The sequence below is a fragment of the Pelobates fuscus genome, chromosome 12 (assembly GCF_036172605.1).
Source record: "Pelobates fuscus isolate aPelFus1 chromosome 12, aPelFus1.pri, whole genome shotgun sequence".
NCBI lineage: Eukaryota > Metazoa > Chordata > Amphibia > Anura > Pelobatidae > Pelobates > Pelobates fuscus.
Window position 1 is genome coordinate 74213005 of NC_086328.1, and position 21646 is coordinate 74234650.

The 21646-nt window shown below is 41.6% G+C and overlaps 1 protein-coding gene and 4 non-coding genes across 6 annotated transcripts in view; 4 read left to right on the top strand and 1 right to left on the bottom strand.

The window, feature by feature from the left end:
• The window catches only part of RELA (RELA proto-oncogene, NF-kB subunit), a 29179-nt gene extending 21807 nt beyond the window's left edge, over nt 1–7372 (bottom strand). The window contains exon 1 of one of the 2 annotated variants that reach the window (XM_063437418.1): nt 7171–7372. In XM_063437418.1, the coding sequence (XP_063293488.1) occupies nt 7171–7237 (67 nt within the window). In that variant the 5' untranslated portion in view covers nt 7238–7372. The remainder of the gene's footprint in view (nt 1–7170) is intronic. The other variant, XM_063437417.1, reaches the window with a different exon arrangement.
• A 9243-nt stretch (nt 7373–16615) lies between these two features.
• On the top strand, nt 16616–16687 carry TRNAQ-CUG (transfer RNA glutamine (anticodon CUG)). The gene has a single exon. It is a non-coding gene; the product is annotated as a tRNA-Gln (tRNA).
• A 333-nt stretch (nt 16688–17020) lies between these two features.
• Nucleotides 17021–17092, top strand: TRNAQ-UUG (transfer RNA glutamine (anticodon UUG)). Its single transcript has one exon. It is a non-coding gene; the product is annotated as a tRNA-Gln (tRNA).
• A 1089-nt stretch (nt 17093–18181) lies between these two features.
• TRNAQ-UUG (transfer RNA glutamine (anticodon UUG)) lies at nt 18182–18253 on the top strand. The gene has a single exon. It is a non-coding gene; the product is annotated as a tRNA-Gln (tRNA).
• A 1087-nt stretch (nt 18254–19340) lies between these two features.
• Nucleotides 19341–19412, top strand: TRNAQ-UUG (transfer RNA glutamine (anticodon UUG)). The gene has a single exon. It is a non-coding gene; the product is annotated as a tRNA-Gln (tRNA).
• The last annotated feature ends 2234 nt before the right edge of the window (nt 19413–21646 follow it).

The window sequence follows — 21646 nt, forward strand, 5'->3', positions numbered from 1 at the left end:
CGTTATATATATATACCGTATTTATCGGCGTATAACACGCACAGGCGTATAACACGCACCTCATTTTTAGAAAGAAATTCCAGGAAATTTCCCCCCTCATCCCATAGTATTCCCCCCTCATCCCATAGTGTCCCCCCTTTCCATAGTATTCTCCCCCCTTTCCATAGTATTCTCCCCCCTCCCATAGTATTCCCCCCCTCCTCCCATAGTATTCCCCCCCTCCTCCCATAGTATTCTCCCCCCTCCCCTCCCATAGTATTCTCCCCCCCTCCCCTCCCATAGTATTCTCCCCCCCTCCCCTCCCATAGTATTCTCCCCCCCTCCCCTCCCATAGTATTCTCCCCCCTCCCCTCCCATAGTATTCTCCCCCCTCCCCTCCCATAGTATTCTCCCCCCCCTCCCCTCGTATTCTCCCCCCCCTCCCCTCCCATAGTATTCTCCCCCCCTCCCCTCCCATAGTATTCTCCCCCCCTCCCCTCCCATAGTATTCTCCCCCCCTCCCCTCCCATAGTATTCTCCCCTCTCCCCTCCCATAGTGTACTTTCCTCCCCCTCCCCTCCCATAGTGTACTTTCCTCCTCCTCCCCTCCCATAGTGTACTTCCCCTCCTCCCCTCCCATAGTGTACTTTCCTCCCCCTCCCCTCCCATAGTGTACTTTCCTCCCCCTCCCCTCCCATAGTGTACTTTCCTCCCCCTCCCCTCCCCTCCCATAGTGTACTTTCCTCCCCTCCCATAATTACTTACCTGTCCTGAAGCGTGGGCCGGCTTCACACCGTGCACCGCGGAACAGGAACTTTAATTTAAGGTTCCGGTTTCCGGCGGGACTGAAAGGAAGTGTGCACACTATTGTGCACACTTCCTTTCAGTCCCGCCGGAAACCGGAACCTTAAATTAAAGTTCCTGTACCGCGGTGCGCGCTGTGAAGCCGGCCCACGCTTCAGGACAGGTAAGTAATTATGGGATATCGGCGTATAACACGCACCCACGATTTTCCCCCTATTTTCAGGGGAAAAAAGTGCGTGTTATACGCCGATAAATACGGTATATATAAATTTAAAGGATCCCTATAGGGTCAAAAACACAAACATGTATTCCTGACCCTATAGTGTTAAAACCACCATCTAGCCCCCCTGGGCCCCTCATGCCTCCATAAATATAGCAAAATCTTACTGTATTCAAGTCAGAAGCTGTAACTCTGCATGCTGTTTGCCTGAAAAAACAAGCAGTCTGCCGACATCATCAGAAGTGGTAGCCTGATCCAATCACAGTGCTTCCCCATAGGATTGGCTGAGACCGACAAGGAGGCAGATCAGGGGCAGAGCCAGCACGATTCAAACACAGCCCTGGCCAATCAGCAACTCCTCATAGAGATGAATTTAATCAATGAATTTCTATGAGGAAAGTTCAGTGTCTGCATTCAGAGGGAGGAGATACTGAATGAATGGATGCATTTTAGGCAGCCATGACCCAGGAAGGATCTATAACAGACATCTGAGGAGTGGCCACTGAAGTTATCACTAGGCTGTAATTTAAACACTGCATTTTCTCTGAAAAGATAATGTTTACAGCAAAAAGCCTGATATTCTACACACCAGAACAAATTCAATAAGCTGTATTTGTTATGGTGACTATAATGTCCCTTTAACACATAAGTAATAAATATATTCAACCATGACAGGTGCATTTTGTGTGGCAAGGTATATTGCCATAGATCTCTTAATAGATTTTAGGTTGAATGAAGATTTGACTATGTCCCTGAGGTTATTCCATAATTGTGGTGCTCTGTAGGAAAATGATGATCAAGCCACTTTATTTTTGTATTGCGGTATGTTAAATACCGTGCTAGTACTGGATCGGAGGTTATAGGAGGTGGGAACAGTTGGGGAGAGCATTCTACTCAGGTAGGGTGGGAGCTTCCCAAAAATGCTCTTATGCACAAGGCTGGAAAGATGAAGAGTGCGTCGGGATTCTAGCAATAGCCAGTTTAGCTCTTTTATCACATTACAATGGTGGGTAAAGTAATTACATTCTAGTACAAAGCGGCAGAATGAATTGTATAACGTATCAAGTTTATTCAGGTGGGTTTGCAATGCAGGTGCATACACGACATTCCCATAATCAATGGCTGGCATTAGCATTTGTTGCACTGTTTCCTTACTGTAGGGCTTAGGCAGGATTTGTTTCTGTACAGGGTACATTGTTTTGAAGAGATTTCTTGAAGGCCAAAAGGATAGATTGGGGTCTAGCAACATACCTAGATATTTGAAAGAACAGACTGCTGTCCGTGTGCTATTTGAATTTGTTCTGATACATAGTTGTTGATTTTGTAGTTTACGTAATTTAGGTACAGTTCCAAAGATCATTGTAACGTTTTTGTCAGTGTTAAGGAAGAGTTTGTTAACAGCTATTCACCTTTCTACCTCTGTGAATTGGTTTTGGAGCACAACCTCAAGCTGCGGTAGATTGGGTTTACTAGCGTAGATTACAGTGTAGTCTTCATACATGTGTACAATTGAGGATTTGCACACATTAGGCAGATAATTTATAAATAATGTGAATAGCAGGGGGCTGAGTATGGAGCCTTGGGGAACGCCACACGTGACTGGAAGAAGGAGGGATGTGCTACCAGAAATAGCCACATATTGCAATCGGTCTGAAACATATGATCGAAACCTGGTTAGTGGACAATCACCAATGCCTGAGTTTTTAAGTTTTTGCAAAAGAATGCCGTGGTCTACCCGTGTCAAAGGCCTTGGCAAAAATCAAGGAAAATAGCTCCAGTTAAGTCTCCTTGTTCCATGTCAATTTGGATGTTATTGCAAACTTTTAAAAGATGGCAGTCGAAGTTGAGTGATTTGGACGAAAGCGACACAAACAGGCACAGATCTTAAATTTAATTTCTGTATAAGAGTATTTTGAAGATTTGGCAGGGCCTGATCTTTATTTTTGGACTGAAAATGTGTGTCATTCGTTATCTTAGCAACCAGGGTGGTAGCACATCCAACAAAGTAATTAAAAGGCATGTGCTACATCTAGGGGGTGTTGGCTGTCTATTTTGACAGTGGAGGGTTGGAAGTGGATTGTGGGGGTTTGTATGCCATTTATGAATTTCCAAAAGTACTGGGATTCGATATGTTATTGTTCATTATTGGGCCTTTGCCACCATTTTTTTTTGTGCATGCATTTCACCATTGTCTGTAGGCACAGTGATCACTCATGGAGCCAGTACGCTTGAACTTTGACCACAGTGAATCTTTAAACTGGTACATTTGAATGAGGTCATCTGTAACCCACGGCACGTGTGTCCCTTTTATTCGCACTTTACACCGAGCGGCATGCAAATTCCAAACACGCAAGACCTCGGACTGAAAAAATTATATTGCAGAGTCTAGATCTGGGATTAGGCTTAATCTTTGCCATGGTATGTTCTTGAGATCGTTTAAAAAGGATTCAAGATTACATTTTGTATTATTTTTATTTATTTATATATACATAGATAGTTAATACAATGTTAAACAAAAATCTTCACACCAGTCAAGCCATTAGACTTGCTTGTTACTACCGCATGTTACTACCGCAAAGGATTCTTGGTGGGCATATGCAAATTAGCTTAACAAGGAATCACATTTTTGCCCCATTCTATTTTAGACATGGATTCCTTTGAGTCTGTGTTTGCCATACACAACAGCTTTGAAGCACAACTTAGGAAAAGATGCAAAGCCAGTGATCCACTCATGTATATAACTTCATTCAAAGTGTATTTTGACACAAATATATATTAAAAATACAGTTAGAATTAAATTACATATACATACTTTTTTATTATTTTTTAAAAAAAAATTACTATTTATAAAATATAAATTACACACACATATACATATATATATATATAAATAAAAATACTTTTTATTTTTCTCACCAGCAGGGGGACTGCCAGTCAGTTCAGCACTATGGACTCCTATTGCAGCCATGTGAGCACTCTTTCAGAGCAGTCACATGGCCCGCGGGGTATTAATATGCCGAGGGGGGACCTAGACGGAGAGGAACACTGATAACCGGTGGCGATCCGGTAAGCAAGTAGGAATACGTCTGAGGTCCTTAAGGACTGTTTTTGTCGTCGGGAAGGGGTTAACTACCAGTTTTTGTCAGATGTACCTAGTATGTCCACGGTCGTTGAGGGGTTAATCCAGCTGTTATGCTGCAAGCCTTATGTACAGAAAAGCAACACCTTACCTCTTAAAGCAGCTCTGTCACCCAGTGGAGTCTTTGCATATTTGGCAAAGACCAACGATGGGGACATCACTGCGTACGGTGCCAAGGCCCATGGGTACAGTACAGGTGAGTTATACATAACTGATGCTTTCCCCTATGGGTACCGGCATCTTTAATATTCAGCTCCTGGAGCTTCATCTGCCAACATCAGTGCTATACTCTTGAACAAATGTGGGAGTACAGAACTGATGTCTACCGAGTATCCCATTAAAGCGCAGGTGCCTTTACAGATATCTTGTGATGAGTGAGACAATGCCTCATTGCTACAGCTGTCTCTAGAAATGGCCGTGGGGAGTGACAACATCTTGATAGCAGTAGCTCTCTGCCTTTTCTCAAGCTATGGATTTACTATAAGACAGCATGGTCCCTACTGTGTCTTATATTGTGTGACTGCATTAGAATGTCAATGAAATTCCAAACACTGTCATTTATGAACATTTCACAAACATTTTGATTTTATGAAATGCTCAATTAAATTTTTGAAGTGAGAGCGCCACTTAATTGTCAAAATTCAATAAGTCACTCCCCCACAGAAAGCTGTTCACTATACCCCTGGTTCTGTACCTTTCTTTCTCCCGAATGTCTACTACCAAAAGCGCCCCTCTCTGGCAGTCATTCGGCTACAAAGCTCCTGAAAGGTCTCCAGCTGTACTTGGCTGCAAACCATCTTGAACGCGAACATGGCCACTGGAACTAGTCAATGCTTTCCTAAGGGGATTTCGGCGACGCTGGTGGTCCTCACATAGCGGGAGGATGTCCAGCATTGCTTAATACACTTTTCGTGTTCTAAGAACACGTAAGTCCCTCTAGTGGCTGTCTGATAGTTTATGAAAACTGCAATAATTACACTTGCAGGGTTAAGGGTAGTGGGAGTTGGCACCCAGATCACTCCAATGGGCAGAAGTGGTCTGGGTGCCTGGAGTATCCCTTTAATGTAGTTGTTCTGGTGAGTATAGTATGTTGCTGCAGGTTTTTATTTTTTTTAAATGTAATCACTACCTCAGAGAAAAGGCAGTGTTTATATTACTGACAACGTACACCTCTAGCGACTGTTGCTCAGATGCTTTCTGCACAATGTGCCGCACTGATGTTCAGCGTCTCCATGCTGAACTTTCATCATGGAGACGCACTGATTCAATGCACCTCTCAGAGGAGATGTGGATTGGTTCAATGCAGCATTTTGCTGGGCATGCGCAATAACCTCCCAATGCTTTCCAGTGGGAAAGCATTGGATTGGCTGAGAATCTATTTTGATGATCTCAGCCTTGGAGGCGAAGCCAGCTATGAGGAGACCCACGCATTGCTGAAAATATAGGGAAGTAATCTCACCTTTGGTGAGAGGGGGCAGAAGGCCTAAATGGTGATCTTAAAACTAGTGTCCGGAATACATATTTGTGTTACTGACACTATAGTGTTCCTTTAAATTTGAAATTCACTTTGAATTATCACTTTAGTGGATAACCCTGCAAATGTTTTACATATGCTTAAATATTTGGGACACGAATGACAAAGAAGAGGCAAAAGTATGCGTACTATATGTCAGTTTGTTAGAGGATTAATTGCTCCCATAAATTATGTGGGTCTACCGCTCACCCAGGCAATCTCAGAATCTCTCCATATTTCAAGAGCAAGCTGTGTGAGTGGTCCTCACAGCCCTTTATCAGTAGGTGTGGGACGAGTAAATATAGTTCCTGCAAGACAGTTCCAGCAGGGATCTAGCTCTGCTGGTAGTTTAAAAAGGCATGACATATCATGGGTAACAATTTGAGGGGGGAAAATAAACCCAAAACAACGTATGATAATGAGAATGAATGTTAGTAGGAAGGAAACAAAGGTTACCAATGCTGGTGGTTAGCATTTTAGAGCAACCTGAAGTCTTCAAATCTTATTGTCCGTCTAAGGCTAAGCACTATTACAAATATCAGCCAATGAACGATATAATAAATATTTAAAGTCATTGCTGATGTGGAATGGGGGCATTTTAAAGACTCCATGCATCCTGGGGACCCAGATAAGTACCAAACAAAAATGTCAAATGACTTAACTGCTTACCATGTGATAGCACTAGAGGACATTATTCTCTATAACCATAGCAGCACCCTGTTGTTGGTGCTTAGAATATCCATCAAAAGCATAGAACACTAGATCAATGCCAACCCCATCATCATTAACATCTGGATCCTTATGGCCAACCATTCTTTCACTATATCCCAGAAAAATAGGAAGTGGGAATAACATTAGGTCATATTTTATATTATTATTTTTTAACATTATGAGCGGATAGAGTGGTATAAAAACTAATATATATATATATATATATATATATAATATATATATATATTCTTAATGATCTATACAGCTCCACTAGTACATTAGCAAGTGACAAATACAGAATTGTTCCAGAATATATGTTATAACCAAATAAAAAAAATAAACACAGCATTATTTTGACAGGCTTCATTGGCCAGTAACAAATCCCACGCTCACAAGGATATTTACAATTATAACTCTTGTATAAATAATTATAGAAAATGACGCGAGAATTTTACATTTCAGACCGAAATAGCCGAACAAAAACAAACAAACAGCTAACGTGTATTATTCTTCAGTTTCGGTTATTTTGGCCTAAACTCAAACTCTTTCAGTTCTTAGCAGATCGAATTTAATGAATAGCTCGGACACATGAAAATATAGAGTTATTAAAATATATATATTTTTTTTTTTTTTTTATTTAGAACAACCAACCATTCATAACAGAATCCCTGATTTGTGAACATTCTACAGAGAAGTATAAATAACAAACAGCATGACAAGTCAGACATTACAACACACTGTGTACATTAAAAACTCCCACCAGACTATGGCAAGAGACATTCTGACACTATGAGCAGATCTTACCTGCCATGGCTGTGCCCTGGGGACGTCCGTAAAACACGAATCGATATGCTTCTGATACTTTGTGCATAAAACAAAACTAGTAACAATAAACGATTACAAAACCTTATGATCGCGGCAAGCTTAGGTCTTTTTTACTTGCACCCGCCCCCCTTCCAAACATTGACAGACGATCCCTTACGGTAGTGCGGAAATACCCAAGTGACGTAAACGAAGAACGCCCTAAAAAGTGCGCATGCGCAATTCCCTCCCCTGTCCTGCCTTTTTATGATATCTTACCAATCACTGCGAAATGGACCTCCTCCAAACGCCGCTGCGTGCTACTTGACGCTGACGTAATTAGGCTGATACGAAGGGCAGGCCCAAGGGAGAGGGTGAAAAGTAGCAGGGAGCACTAAGAACGTAAAAAAGTTTGTTTTGTTCTGTTCTAAGAGAGTTCCTTGAGAGCCAGTAAAGTCTTGGGAGCCATTTTAAGCGAGCTCTACGATTTACTTATAACACCTTTTTGGAAAGCAGGATGATATACAGATATCCTTTTTTATTTTTACCAACCTGTCTAGCATTGAGTTAAGCACATTAACCTTGTAAGGACGTTGACAATTGTACAGATTCTGACCAAAACTAAACCAAAAATATGAGCTATATATGTCTGTTCAACCATAATTTACCTTTTTCATTTTAAGTGCACCTGCACTTCTATATCATTTTGTTCGGGAGAAACAGCTCTCATTTCACATAAAATATTAAAATATTGAACACTATATATCAATAAAATCTAAAAAAAAAAAAAAAAAAGTGTAGGATATTACTGAATGTAATTTTCCAAGTTCTGCAATGCATCTTAACTGTGAATGTCATAATACTGTTAGCTTTTACTGCAATAAAATGTAAATTCCTGTCCTAATGTGTTTTACACCCCACCTCCTATAGAATGTAAGCTCGTTTGAGCAGGGTCCTCTTCAACCTATTGTTCCTGTAAGTTTATTTGCAATTGTCCTATTTATAGTTAAATCCCCCTCTCATAATATTGTAAAGCGCTACGGAATCTGTTGGTGCTATATAAATGGCAATAATAATAATAAATATCTGTATGCTGCGGTGTCTCAAGAGTACATAGATGCCCCCTCTCATGCAGAGTGTTTTGGAAAGTTACAGGATCAATGAAAAGCTTGCCCGTTTCAGTTTTTTTACTCATTGAAATTTACCAGATTGGTTTGCTGGGCCTATTTTGCCTTTGAGATTGTATTGCAACCCAGGAATGAGAATTACCCCCATCATGCCATACCATTTACAAAAGTAGACAACCCACAGTATTCAAAATGGGCTATGTATAGAAGCCACTTAGTCGTAAACCCTGACCAAAGTTAGTGTTCATATTTGTTTTTTGAATTTTTCACACAAAAACTACATTTTCACACACAAGCTTACATTATACCTTTTACTGCTCTAAAACACTTAATATTTCTGTTCAGCAATGTCTCACAAGTATAACAGTATCCCTCATGTACAGTTTTTTTTGTGGTTTAGGAAAGTTACAAGGTCAAATAAAAAGCTTGCCCATTTCATTTTTTACACATTGACATTTGCCAGATTGATTTGCTGGGTCTATGTTACCTTTGAGATCGTATGGCAACACAAGAATGAGAATGACCCACATCATGGCATACCAAGTGCAAAAGTAGAAAACTGAGGGTATTCAAAATGTGGTATGCCCCGCAATTTTTAGAAGAAGGTTAGTCAATAACCCTGGCCATAGTCAGTTAGTCAGTCTTCATATTTGTTTTTTGCATTTTTTACAAAAAAGCTACACTTTCACTGATGATATCATCGTTATTATAGATTTTACTGCTCTAAAACTCTCATATTTGTGTTCAGCGATGTCTCACCGATATAACAGTGCTCCGCATGTACAGGTTTTATAGGATTTTGGAAAGCCACTGGGTTAAAGGGCTTGCCAATTTTAGTTTGCCAGATTGATTTGCTGGACCTATGTTGCTTTGAGACCATATACCAGCCCAGGAATGTGAATTACCCCAAGCATGTCATACCATTTGCAAACGTATTAAAAATGCGGTATGCAAAGTAATTTTTAAAAGCCAGTTAGTGACAAACCCTGGCCATAGTTAGTGATCATATTTGTTTTTTGCATTTTTCACACAAATACCTGTACTTTCACTGATGACGTCATCTTTATTACATGTTTTACTGCTCCAAAACACTATTTGTGTTCAGCGATATCTCACAAGTATAACAGTACTCCCTATGTGCATGTTTTATGGGGTTTTGCAAAGTTACAGGGTCAAATATAGTGCTTGCAAATTTAATTCTCTTGACTTTCTGCCGTAATTGTCAGACATGTCCCTCAATATTTAATTAATAAAATCACCTAATTATGCAATAATAATACACATATATGAAGGCTGAGCCTATAGGCAAAGCCTGAAGTTGTGGAAGGCGTTATCCGACCTATAAATACACGGGTCTCCTCTTCCTCTGGGACGATATTGCCTGGTTCAGTACAGAACTATCTACTTCCAGTTCAAAGGTCGTAACACAAGCTACCTAAACTCCAAACAAGCTGGTCATAGCCTCATGCAGCCTATGCAAGTATTCATTTTACTTCACTCGAGTAAAACACAGCCGCCTCACTCTAAGCTCATGGGGCACTACAGTGTCCAGCCCAGCCATGGATTTTCCTGTTGCTGTTCGCAAGTTTTTTCCAACAAAACCTTAAGTTTGTTCTTTCGGCCTGCGTAGGGCCGCGCTATCATTGACATTCAGCAAGTATTTTGCACTTGGTATGCCATGATGTGGGTCATTCTCATTCTTGTGTTGCCATACGATCTCAAAGGTAACATAGACCCAGCAAATCAATCTGGCAAATGTCAATGTGTAAAAAATGAAATGGGCAAGCTTTTTATTTGACCTTGTAACTTTCCTAAACCACAAAAAAAACTGTACATGAGGGATACTGTTATACTTGTGAGACATTGCTGAACAGAAATATTAAGTGTTTTAGAGCAGTAAAAGGTATAATGTAAGCTTGTGTGTGAAAATGTAGTTTTTGTGTGAAAAATTCAAAAAACAAATATGAACACTAACTTTGGTCAGGGTTTATGACTAAGTGGCTTCTATACATAGCCCATTTTGAATACTGTGGGTTGTCTACTTTTGTAAATGGTATGGCATGATGGGGGTAATTCTCATTCCTGGGTTGCAATACAATCTCAAAGGCAAAATAGGCCCAGCAAACCAATCTGGTAAATTTCAATGTGTAAAAAAACTGAAACGGGCAAGCTTTTCATTGATCCTGTAACTTTCCAAAACACTCTGCATGAGAGGGGGCATCTATGTACTCTTGAGACACCGCAGCATACAGATATTTATTATTATTATTGCCATTTATATAGCACCAACAGATTCCGTAGCGCTTTACAATATTATGAGAGGGGGATTTAACTATAAATAGGACAATTACAAATAAACTTACAGGAACAATAGGTTGAGATGGTTGCATTGTTCGGGCTTGTAGTCGGGTGGTTATAGGTAGTACGCCTTTGCTGTTTGGTGGCATGAATTAGGAAGTTAAGCAGCCCAAACAGTTTTCAAGCAAAACTTCAGCTGGCAAGTCTTTCATAATTCTGACCTCCAGGGATTTGGACCCTGAACCCCATTTGTGATGGACTCGGGTAGTTGGCAACTTGTGGATGGCTCCGCCTACTGTACATCTTGTTTATTGAGAGGGGTTAATCTGGTGTGGTTGCACTAAGGTCGGTGTAGCACCAGTGTCTCTTAGTCCCTTTCAATCTTGTCCATATAACGTCACAATCTGCCAGGGCTCGGTTGTCCCTGGCTGCTTGCACTGGGTCTACCTCGTGTAGTACCAGCGGCCGGTTCGGTAGTGTGGTCAATGGAGTGTAGTTGTTTGGTTGATAACCTGGTCGCCCTCTGTTGATTTCGGTCATTCTGGCGGCGTGGAACTCGTCAGCCAATCTAACTGCTTCTTCCGTCAGCTTCCGTGATTGTCCGCTCATAGATCCTTGTACAGAGGCTGTATCCCCCTGTTGCGATCCGGCTTTCTGTGCTACAGTCGCTTTAGCCATTATCTGGACGATGACTTCCTGCAAGGTATTGGGCCCCAAGATACTGAGCCGCCATCGGACATCCCTCTGGAACTTGGACTCCTCAGTGCTGTCCACCGATGAATTACTGGATTGGTTACTCTTCATGAGTTAGGCGATGAGTGCAGCTTTTAGCTTGGTACTTGTCACTCTCCCTCGAGCTTCCAGTAAATCCTTTAGTGTGGTTCACTTTAGAAACTGGTACTGCTGGGTCATTCACTGCATCTCTTGGTTCGGGATATCCATTCGGGAGTAGAATCCTGTCACTTGCCACCAGTGTAACAGAGAGCTTGTACCCAGAGTTGTATCTCCGCTGTAGATTCTCCCAGGTTCCATAGTGAAACAGTGATTATAACTCCCGCATACCCAAACATCAGCCAAGACTTGATGAAGGGTACATAACGAACTGGTTTATTATGGCCAAGTTGCCTGTTTAAATACACGACCCCCAACATGGGGTCTTCAGTCAACACAATAGTAAGCCTGCCCAGGCTTCTCTGTGTCTGGGAGATAAGTGAGTTTGCTTTTGCTTAAACAAATCATCTCCCAGGCACTCGAGGTACAATATATAACAACATAAAACACCCCAAAATTCATACAAGACAGATAGGAACTCCCACAAGTATTAAATCCCTGCATACCCCAGATCTGAGCGCCCAAGTTGTGCAAATAGCGCTCAGATCCATTTAGTATTGCTGAATCAACACCAGGGTAAAATTTTGACTGACCGCACATGTGGCTGCTGCCCAAAATAGTTCCAGGAGAAAAGAGGTAGCGGACAGTCACCTTTCTGGAGTTCCTATGCAAATGCAAATGAAGGCTCCCCCTGGCTCCCAGGGAGTAAATGTTCCCCTCGTTCATGGGTGTCTTTTCCCCGAAAAACGCTCTCCTGGCTTGTCTGTGAAAGGAGCAGGCAATGGTACGATTTTCCCAGGGTTCACAAAGCAAAGTATCCTAAATATAATTACACTCTACAACCAAGTACCGCATCCTGCATTTGGGAGACAAAATGGCTGCCATTTACTAGCGAACTTGAGTTCGGTTATACTAATGGCCACCCAGAGAGAGCTCTTGAATTAATTGTTTCTTTAAGTTAAGGGGGGTGGTTGGTGTTCAATCGCATGAAAATACTGAACCAAGGGTGATATTGTATTCAGTTAAACGAGGAAAGCGAAACAGGGAAGCTCTACACGATAATCTTTAATACAACAATGCCCACTAGCTGAATACGGACTGAACTGCGAATGCCACTCTAGTTAGTGTATTTTCCCCGAACCAGTAAACCAGTTCGTTATGTACCCTTCATCAAGTCTTGGCTGATGTTTGGGTATGCGGGAGTTATAATCACTGTTTCACTATGGAACCTGGGAGAATCTACAGCGGAGATACAACTCTGGGTACAAGCTCTCTGTTACACTGGTGGCAAGTGACAGGATTCTACTCCCGAATGGATATCCCGAACCAAGAGATGCAGTGAATGACCCAGCAGTACCAGTTTCTAAAGTGAACCACACTAAAGGATTTACTGGAAGCTCGAGGGAGAGTGACAAGTACCAAGCTAAAAGCTGCACTCATCGCCTAACTCATGAAGAGTAACCAATCCAGTAATTCATCGGTGGACAGCACTGAGGAGTCCAAGTTCCAGAGGGATGTCCGATGGCGGCTCAGTATCTTGGGGCCCAATACCTTGCAGGAAGTCATCGTCCAGATAATGGCTAAAGCGACTGTAGCACAGAAAGCCGGATCGCAACAGGGGGATACAGCCTCTGTACAAGGATCTATGAGCGGACAATCACGGAAGCTGACGGAAGAAGCAGTTAGATTGGCTGACGAGTTCCACGCCGCCAGAATGACCGAAATCAACAGAGGGCGACCAGGTTATCAACCAAACAACTACACTCCATTGACCACACTACCGAACCGGCCGCTGGTACTACACGAGGTAGACCCAGTGCAAGCAGCCAGGGACAACCGAGCCCTGGCAGATTGTGACGTTATATGGACAAGATTGAAAGGGACTAAGAGACACTGGTGCTACACCGACCTTAGTGCAACCACACCAGATTAACCCCTCTCAATAAACAAGATGTACAGTAGGCGGAGCCATCCACAAGTTGCCAACTACCCGAGTCCATCACAAATGGGGTTCAGGGTCCAAATCCCTGGAGGTCAGAATTATGAAAGACTTGCCAGCTGAAGTTTTGCTTGAAAACTGTTTGGGCTGCTTAACTTCCTAATTCATGCCACCAAACAGCAAAGGCGTACTACCTATAACCACCCGACTACAAGCCCGAACAATGCAACCATCTCACTCTGAAGAACCTCAGGTAGGACATAATTCTCCAACCCTAGCCGCCCAACCGGTCCCCTACTGGGGCACCCCCAAGACTTTTGACAGGCCCAGAGAGAGGACCCCACACTAAGTTGGTATTCGACACAGGCAGATGCTCCCTCAGGGAGATATAGATCAGGAAAGGTTTCAATGGCAAAAAGAGTTATTGTACCAGGTGACTGGAGGTGTAGGGAGAGGAGCTGCCCAAGTGCCGAAAAGACAGTTAGTAGTACCCCACAAGTACCGTGCTGAGCTATTAAAACTCAGCCATGATATCCCTTTAGCAGGTTGTAACGAAAGTAACCTCGCCACTGGCCGTTTGCAGCCTCCTACCCTGTGACTATGGCCCCAGCAATAGACCTGGCTAAAAAACAGCCGCACAAACCGGAGACCACCCTGGAGCTTGTTAAGCTTAATTGATACATTGTTGCAATTTCCACTGCAGTGGTCTAAGTGTTCGCCTGAGGAGCCTCAATTCCTATGGACGGCCATCTTGTTCGCATGGACCAAAACTGCGAATAGACTTCAGCATGAAAACTTCGCGGTTCCCAGTCGGTCCTCTAACGGCACTTAGCCGCGATTCTGTGGAACTATTTTCGGCTATTGGACCATGACTGCGGTCGGTCAAATAAACGACTTCTAGGAAATTCCTGAACCCTAGAACTGATCTGGGTAATTTTTGGATATGTTGGTCACCCAGATCAGGGCTATCAGGGGATGTAATGTATTTTTAGGGTACTTTTGGGGTGTTTTTAAAAAGCATGTTTTTTCTGTGCTTGGACATAATTGGATTAGAATTAGTACAGTTACTGATCCAATTATCTCCCAAGCAGAGGGGAGGGATTGTGTGCTGTGTGTGGGAGTGTCGTGCCTTGTAACCTTATTGTTATTGGTCTGTAAAGTTGCAAATCAGTCCCCCACAAGGTCCTTCCCCTTGCATGGGGATTGTCAAATAAGGCCAAGTGTGGCTCCCATTAAAGAGAGATTTGTTTACCCCTTCATGAAGTCTTGGCTCATGTTTGGGGGATTGGAGAACTACATACACTCTGGGGATTGTTATATCACAATACTCCCCTGAGTATAATCACTAGCTCTTATAAGAGCTGTTCCTGCTACACTCTCTGGACTAGGAGAGGTCTACCCACTGGAAGCTGGATCCTGGTCCTGGGTGGGTGGAGGACAGTGAGACCCCAACCAAGCTGCGGCAGTTTGTGGGTTCTATGGTGGTTATGGTGTTTCAGTACAGTGATTATAGGAAGCAGTGATTGACGGAGGTACCCGGTCGGGGTGGCAAGCTGTCCGTCACACAGGTCATCTAGGGATCCGAAAAACTAAGGACCAATTGACTCAGACCTTTTTCTGGCCAGGAGTCACTCAAAACTTACAAGAATACTGTAGGACCTGCGATGTGTGTCAGAGGGTAGGGACCACCCCAAAGCCAAGTTAAGACCCCTTCCTATAGTCGAGGAGCCCTTCTACCGGGTAGCTGTAGACCTGGTGGAGCCGCTTAGTAAGCCTAGACTAGGGTAGGATTTCCTAAGGAAATCATATCCGAGCAGGGGACACAATTTACGACCGCTATATCCCACCAGCTCTGGCAGAGCTGTGGGGTTAAACCCATCTTAAGCTCTTCTAATCACCCCCAGATAAACAGGCTCTGTAAACTGGAAACTGTTCAATGGCACCCTCAAACAGATGCTTTGAACCTCCTATTGTAACTGGGAGAAGTTCCTGCCCCATCTGTTTTTTGCCTTTAGTGAAGTTCCCCAAGAGCCTACCGGATTTCCCACCCATTAAATTATTATTGTATGGGAGGAGGGTGCACCTTATTCAAGAGCATTGGGAAGGAGATACCAGGGAGGCGACACCCCCATTGTGCCATATGTCCTTTAGCTGAGAGACCGCCTGCAGGCACTAATCGAGTCCATTCAGGAGAACTTGCTGGTTGCCCAACAGCGACAGAAAAGATGATATTATCAGGGGCCAGGTACTGTATTTTAGAAATTGTGCAAACAGGTGGGTATTGTGCACTGGCCCTCAGACAATGATCATCAGCATTGGAGGAGGGTATTTGTGATGTCATAGTTATCACTCGCACTCTTCACACCAGTGTTCAGAGCCAATGAAAAAAAAAGCAAGTCACCAGCAGTGGTTCATATCTCGGTGGAACCTTTATTTAGATAGCATTAATCTTAAGAAGCTAATATGTCAGTTGGTCTGCGTGAAAAATAGTTCATGTCAAATGTCCAAGGCTTTTAAAATGCTTGTCACAGACTTACATTGCAAACCAATAGCAGATTCCTTAAGTTTTACTTTCCTTGGATATAGAATCAAAAGTGTCAAATAAACGTCCGATTTGTTTAAAGAGAATGTAAAATCTTGTTTAGTGGTAAGATATGAGTCTTGAGCCTGATTCCTCCAAATGCTAGGTTATCTTTTACAAGAGGCATTTCTGCTATATGGGCTCAAATGTCCAAGGCTTTTAAAATGCTTGTCACAGACTTCAAAGATAAAATTTTTGATGCTTTTGGTGTAGGGTTTGCTTTGAAATTGTCGTTACCCGCCTCATTTGGACCGGATGAACGAAGAGCACCCGTTGGTTGAGAAAACATGAAAATTGTGATCACGTGAATTCACGTAGACATTATTTACCTATTGTGATTAGAGGAATAAGACATATCAAGATGTGAGAGAGTTCGAAAGCATGATAATAGTATGTATAAAAGAATGTGGTGTTAAAAGGTGTCAAAAACTGGAAGTCATTTTGAGTTCTTGGCCAGTGAAAAAAACAAAGTTAAAATTCAAGTTACTTTTGACTTTTTTCTGTTGGTAAAATGCAGAGCAAAGCTAAAGATGATCATCAGCATCTATAAAACTATAATGCCACCCTTTTTTCTATTTATGTTGGAGGAGGGTATTTGTGATGTCATAGTTATCACTCGCACTCTTCACACCAGTGTTCGGAGCCAATGAAAAATATCAAGTCATCACCAGTGGTTCCATGGTGTAATGGTTAGCCCTCTGGACTCTGAATCCAGTGATCCGAGTTCAAATCTCGGTGGAACCTTTCCTTTAGATAGCATTAATCTTAAGAAGCTAATATGTCAATTGGTCTGTGTGAAAAATAGTTCATGTCAAACATTTTAGAAGTCCCTAAATCATAATGTTCTTCCATAAAAGCATGAGCAACAGTCAGCCAAATTTGCAAATTTGTCTTTATTTCCCATTTTTACATCTAAAAAAACAAGGAAACAATTTAAGTGTTAAAAGTTAAACTTAATACATTCAGAAATATAATCACTTGCTTCTTTAGGGAAAGTGTAATTCTTCATCCTATGATATAGAAACATTGATTGATATATTTTTTCATAAGATTGAAAAAAAGCAAGTCACCACCAGTGGTTCCATGGTGTAATGGTTAGCACTCTGGACTTTGAATCCAGCGATCCGAGTTCAAATCTCGGTGGAACCTTTCCTTTAGATAGCATTATTCTTAAGAAGCTAATATGTCAATTGGTCTGCGTGAAAAATAGTTCATGTCAAACATTTTAGAAGTCCCTAAATCATAATGTTCTTCCATAAAAGCATGAGCAACAGTCAGCCAAATTTGCAAATTTGTCTTCATTTCCCATTTTTACATCTAAAAAAACAAGGAAACAATTTAAGTGTCAAAAGTTAAACTTAATACATTCAGAAATATAATCACTTGCTTCTTTAGGGAAACTGTAATTCTTCATCCTATGATCTAGAAACATTGATTGATATATTTTTTCATAAGATTGCTCGCAATTTAAAAAGCCGAATGAACAATACCCCAAGCATGTCTTCTTCTGTAGTTCTGTACATTGCAAACCAATAGCAGATTCCTTAAGTTTTACTTTCCTTGGATATAGAATCAAAAGTGTCAAATAAACGTCCGATTTGTTTAAAGAGAATGTAAAATCTTGTTTAGTGGTAAGATATGAGTCTTGAGCCTGATTCCTCCAAATGCTAGGTTATCTTTTACAAGAGGCATTTCTGCTATATGGGCTCAAATGTCCAAGGCTTTTAAAATGCTTGTCACAGACTTCAAAGATAAAATTGTTTGATGCTTTTGGTGTAGGGTTTGCTTTGAGATTGTCGTTACCCGCCTCACTTGGACCGGATGAACGAAGAGCACCCGTTGGTTGAGAAAACATGAAAATTGTGATCACGTAAATTCACGTAGACATTATTCACCTATTGTGATTAGAGGAATAAGACATATCAAGATGTGAGAGAGTTGGAAAGCATGATAATAGTATGTATAAAAGAATGTGGTGTTAAAAGGTGTAAAAAACTGGAAGTCATTTTGAGTTCTTGGCCAGTGAACAAAACAAAGTTAAAATTCAAGTTACTTTTGACTTTTTTCTGTTGGTAAAATGCAGAGCAAAGCTAAAGATGATCATCAGCATCTATAAAACTATAATGCCACCCTTTTTTCTATTTATGTTGGAGGAGGGTATTTGTGATGTCATAGTTATCACTCGCACTCTTCACACCAGTGTTCGGAGCCAATGAAAAAAATCAAGTCACCACCAGTGGTTCCATGGTGTAATGGTTAGCACTCTGGACTTTGAATCCAGCGATCCGAGTTCAAATCTCGTTGGAACTTTTTCTTTAGATAGCATTATTCTTAAGAAGCTAATATGTCAATTGGTCTGTGTGAAAAATAGTTCATGTCAAACATTTTAGAAGTCCCTAAATCATAATGTTCTTCCATAAAAGCATGAGCAACAGTCAGCCAAATTTGCAAATTTGTCTTTATTTCCCATTTTTACATCTAAAAAAACAAGGAAACAATTTAAGTGTTAAAAGTTAAACTTAATACATTCAGAAATATAATCACTTGCTTCTTTAGGGAAAGTGTAATTCTTCATCCTATGATATAGAAACATTGATTGATATATTTTTTCATAAGATTGCTCGCAATTTAAAAAGCCGAATGAACAATACCCCAAGCATGTCTTCTTCTGTAGTTCTGTACATTGCAAACCAATAGCAGATTCCTTAAGTTTTACTTTCCTTGGATATAGAATCAAAAGTGTCAAATAAACGTCCGATTTGTTTAAAGAGAATGTAAAAGCTAGTTTAGTGGTAAGATATGAGTCTTGAGCCTGATTCCTCCAAATGCGAGGTTATCTTTTACAAGAGGCATTTCTGCTAAATGGGCTCAAATGTCCAAGGCTTTTAAAATGCTTGTCACAGACTTCAAAGATAACATTTTTGATGCTTTTGGTGTAGGGTTTGCTTTGAAATTTCGTTACCCGCCTCATTTGGACCGGATGAACGAAGAGCACCCGTTCGTTGAGAAAACATGAAAATTGTGATTACGTGAATTCACGTAGACATTATTTACCTATTGTGATTAGAGGAATAAGACATATCAAGATGTGAGAGAGTTCGAAAGCATGATAATAGTATGTATAAAAGAATGTGGTGTTAAAAGGTGTAAAAAACTGGAAGTCATTTTGAGTTCTTGGCCAGTGAACAAAACAAAGTTAAAATTCAAGTTACTTTTGACTTTTTTCTGTTGGTAAAATGCAGAGCAAAGCTAAAGATGATCATCAGCATCTATAAAACTATAATGCCACCCTTTTTTCTATTGATGTTGGAGGAGGGTATTTATGATGTCATAGTTATCACTCGCACTCTTCACACCAGTGTTTGGAGCCATTGAAAAAAATCAAGTCACCACCAGTGGTTCCATGGTGTAATGGTTAGCACTCTGGACTTTGAATCCAGCGATCCGAGTTCAAATCTCGGTGGAACCTTTCCTTTAGATAGCATTAATCTTAAGAAGCTAATATGTCAATTGGTCTGCGTCAAAAACAGTTCATGTCAAACATTTTAGAAGTCCCTAAATCATAATGTTCTTCCATAAAAGCATGAGCAACAGCCAGCCAAATTTGCAAATTTGTCTTCATTTCCCATTTTTACATCTAAAAAAACAAGAAAACAATTTAAGTGTCAAAAGTTAAACTTAATACATTCAGAAATATAATCACTTGCTTCTTTAGGGAACCTGTAATTCTTCATCCTGATGTAGATTAATTTAGAAATAAACAAATATGTTTAAAAATCTATCTGTTCCTGTCCAAATCTGAGATGATTAAATTGTGTATACGCAGAAGTAAATTCACACTGACACACGGAGTTCAGGTTAAAATAACTTCGAGAAAATTTAATGGCATCTGAAGAAAAGCGGGCTCGCAGACCCTTATAAGAGCGAAATTACATCATCATTGATTATTGAGATATCAGTAAATAAACATCATTAATTGGATTAAATGTTAAGTGGCTATGTCAATGTCCACCCATCAATATTATTAATTGGCTCTAGAACTAAGTGGTTAGCTAGGTGTCCTCCCACCGGGAGGTGGTATTGTTCTGGACACGGGTGTGGACAGATGGCTCAAGTGCCATCTTACCCAGCACGAGGCTTACTCGGTGGGAAGGGGGGCTTGAGCGTCATTTTGGGTAGTTAGTGATGTCAGACTCGTGCTCAGGTGCAGGGTTCTTTTATGAATAGAACATTTCATTAGGCCAGCTTCTCATGGCCTTGGCTATGGCCTTGGTTATACTTTGTTGCATGTTACAGGAGATTCAATAATTCCGGAGTTAGTCATGTCTTTATAGAAAATACAGTCTCTATTCATTACACTAAATGCTGTTAGGAAATTCTGTCATGTAATGTAGTTTAAAATGGAGGATCTGTCAGGTAATGTGGGTTAAAATGGAGTTAGTGCAAAAATTCAACACAGGTTCAATACAGGTTTTTAATAATTCTACATCAGTCCCCCCTATGAAATGTTAGATTCTAAAAAGATAAACTTTATTTGTTAATACCAGAAGACGTGTTAGCCCAAAGGCACAGAAACCCCGTGGCCGCTAGCTAGGTGTTAATGCAAAGTGCAATTCTGTCCCTTAATCTGACCCTAGTAGGCTAACTCATCCGTCAGCATGGCTCTCGAACGCTTCACTCCCATGGGTGGCCCATGGTGGCTTGCCCACCACTTCTCCACACGGGAGACTTTACCCATTACAGACGGATGCTGTCCCTAAGCTGGTCCCTTCCTAGAACTCTTGCACTTTATCAACAAAAGGGATAGTTTGCAGCGGTATACAGGGTGAGTTGAGATCTTGAAAATCTTGGTCATCAACTGCCAGATGTGCAAAAGTTGGTGTTGCTTGGTCTACAGTCCTCTGTAGGAATTTTCTCAGACAAGGGAGGACACAACAAACGAGAAGAGCAAAGATAAAAAGAGAAATTAGTATTGCCATACTGTCAGGATCGGGACAGGGATCCAACACGCAGAGTACAAAGAGTGGAAAGGTACGTATACCGGGCCTTAGAATGGCCGGACTAACGTACCGAGAGTAATAGAGAATAGTCAGAGACAAGCCGAGGTCGAGGGAACGAGAAGACAGATAAGCGAGGACAAGCCGGGTCAAGGGATAACAGAGAAGCAGGGTAGTACAACAAGCCGAGTCAAAACCAAATAGAGCAAACTAGAATACCAGAGCACTGAGTGACTAGACAAGCTAGAACCACGACAGGGCAATGAGCTGAAGAGAGAAGTAAGCTTAAATACCCTGGCTCCGGATGGTAAGCACGCCTCTGACAAGTACCGATTGGATATCGGACACTTGAGTGACAGGTCGCTCGTGATAGCGTCATGACGTCACGTATTGAGCGTCCTGCTAGAAAAGGACGTGGATTCCTCGCGGCCGGTGTTTAAGTGACTGGATGAACCGCGAGGAACGAAGGAAACAGCTCGCCTGGACGGGCAAACCACCAAGTCTCTACCTCCCTTAGAGGTAGAGGCCTCAGGTACCCTGACAGTACCCCCCCTCTCAGATACGCCCACCGGGCGGAAGGAACCGGGGCGAGATGGGAAGCGGAGGTGAAATGCTCTGCGAAGGCGAGAAGCATGAACGTCCTCCTGAGGTACCCAACTCCTCTCCTCAGGACCATATCCCCTCCAGTTGACCAGATATTGCAATT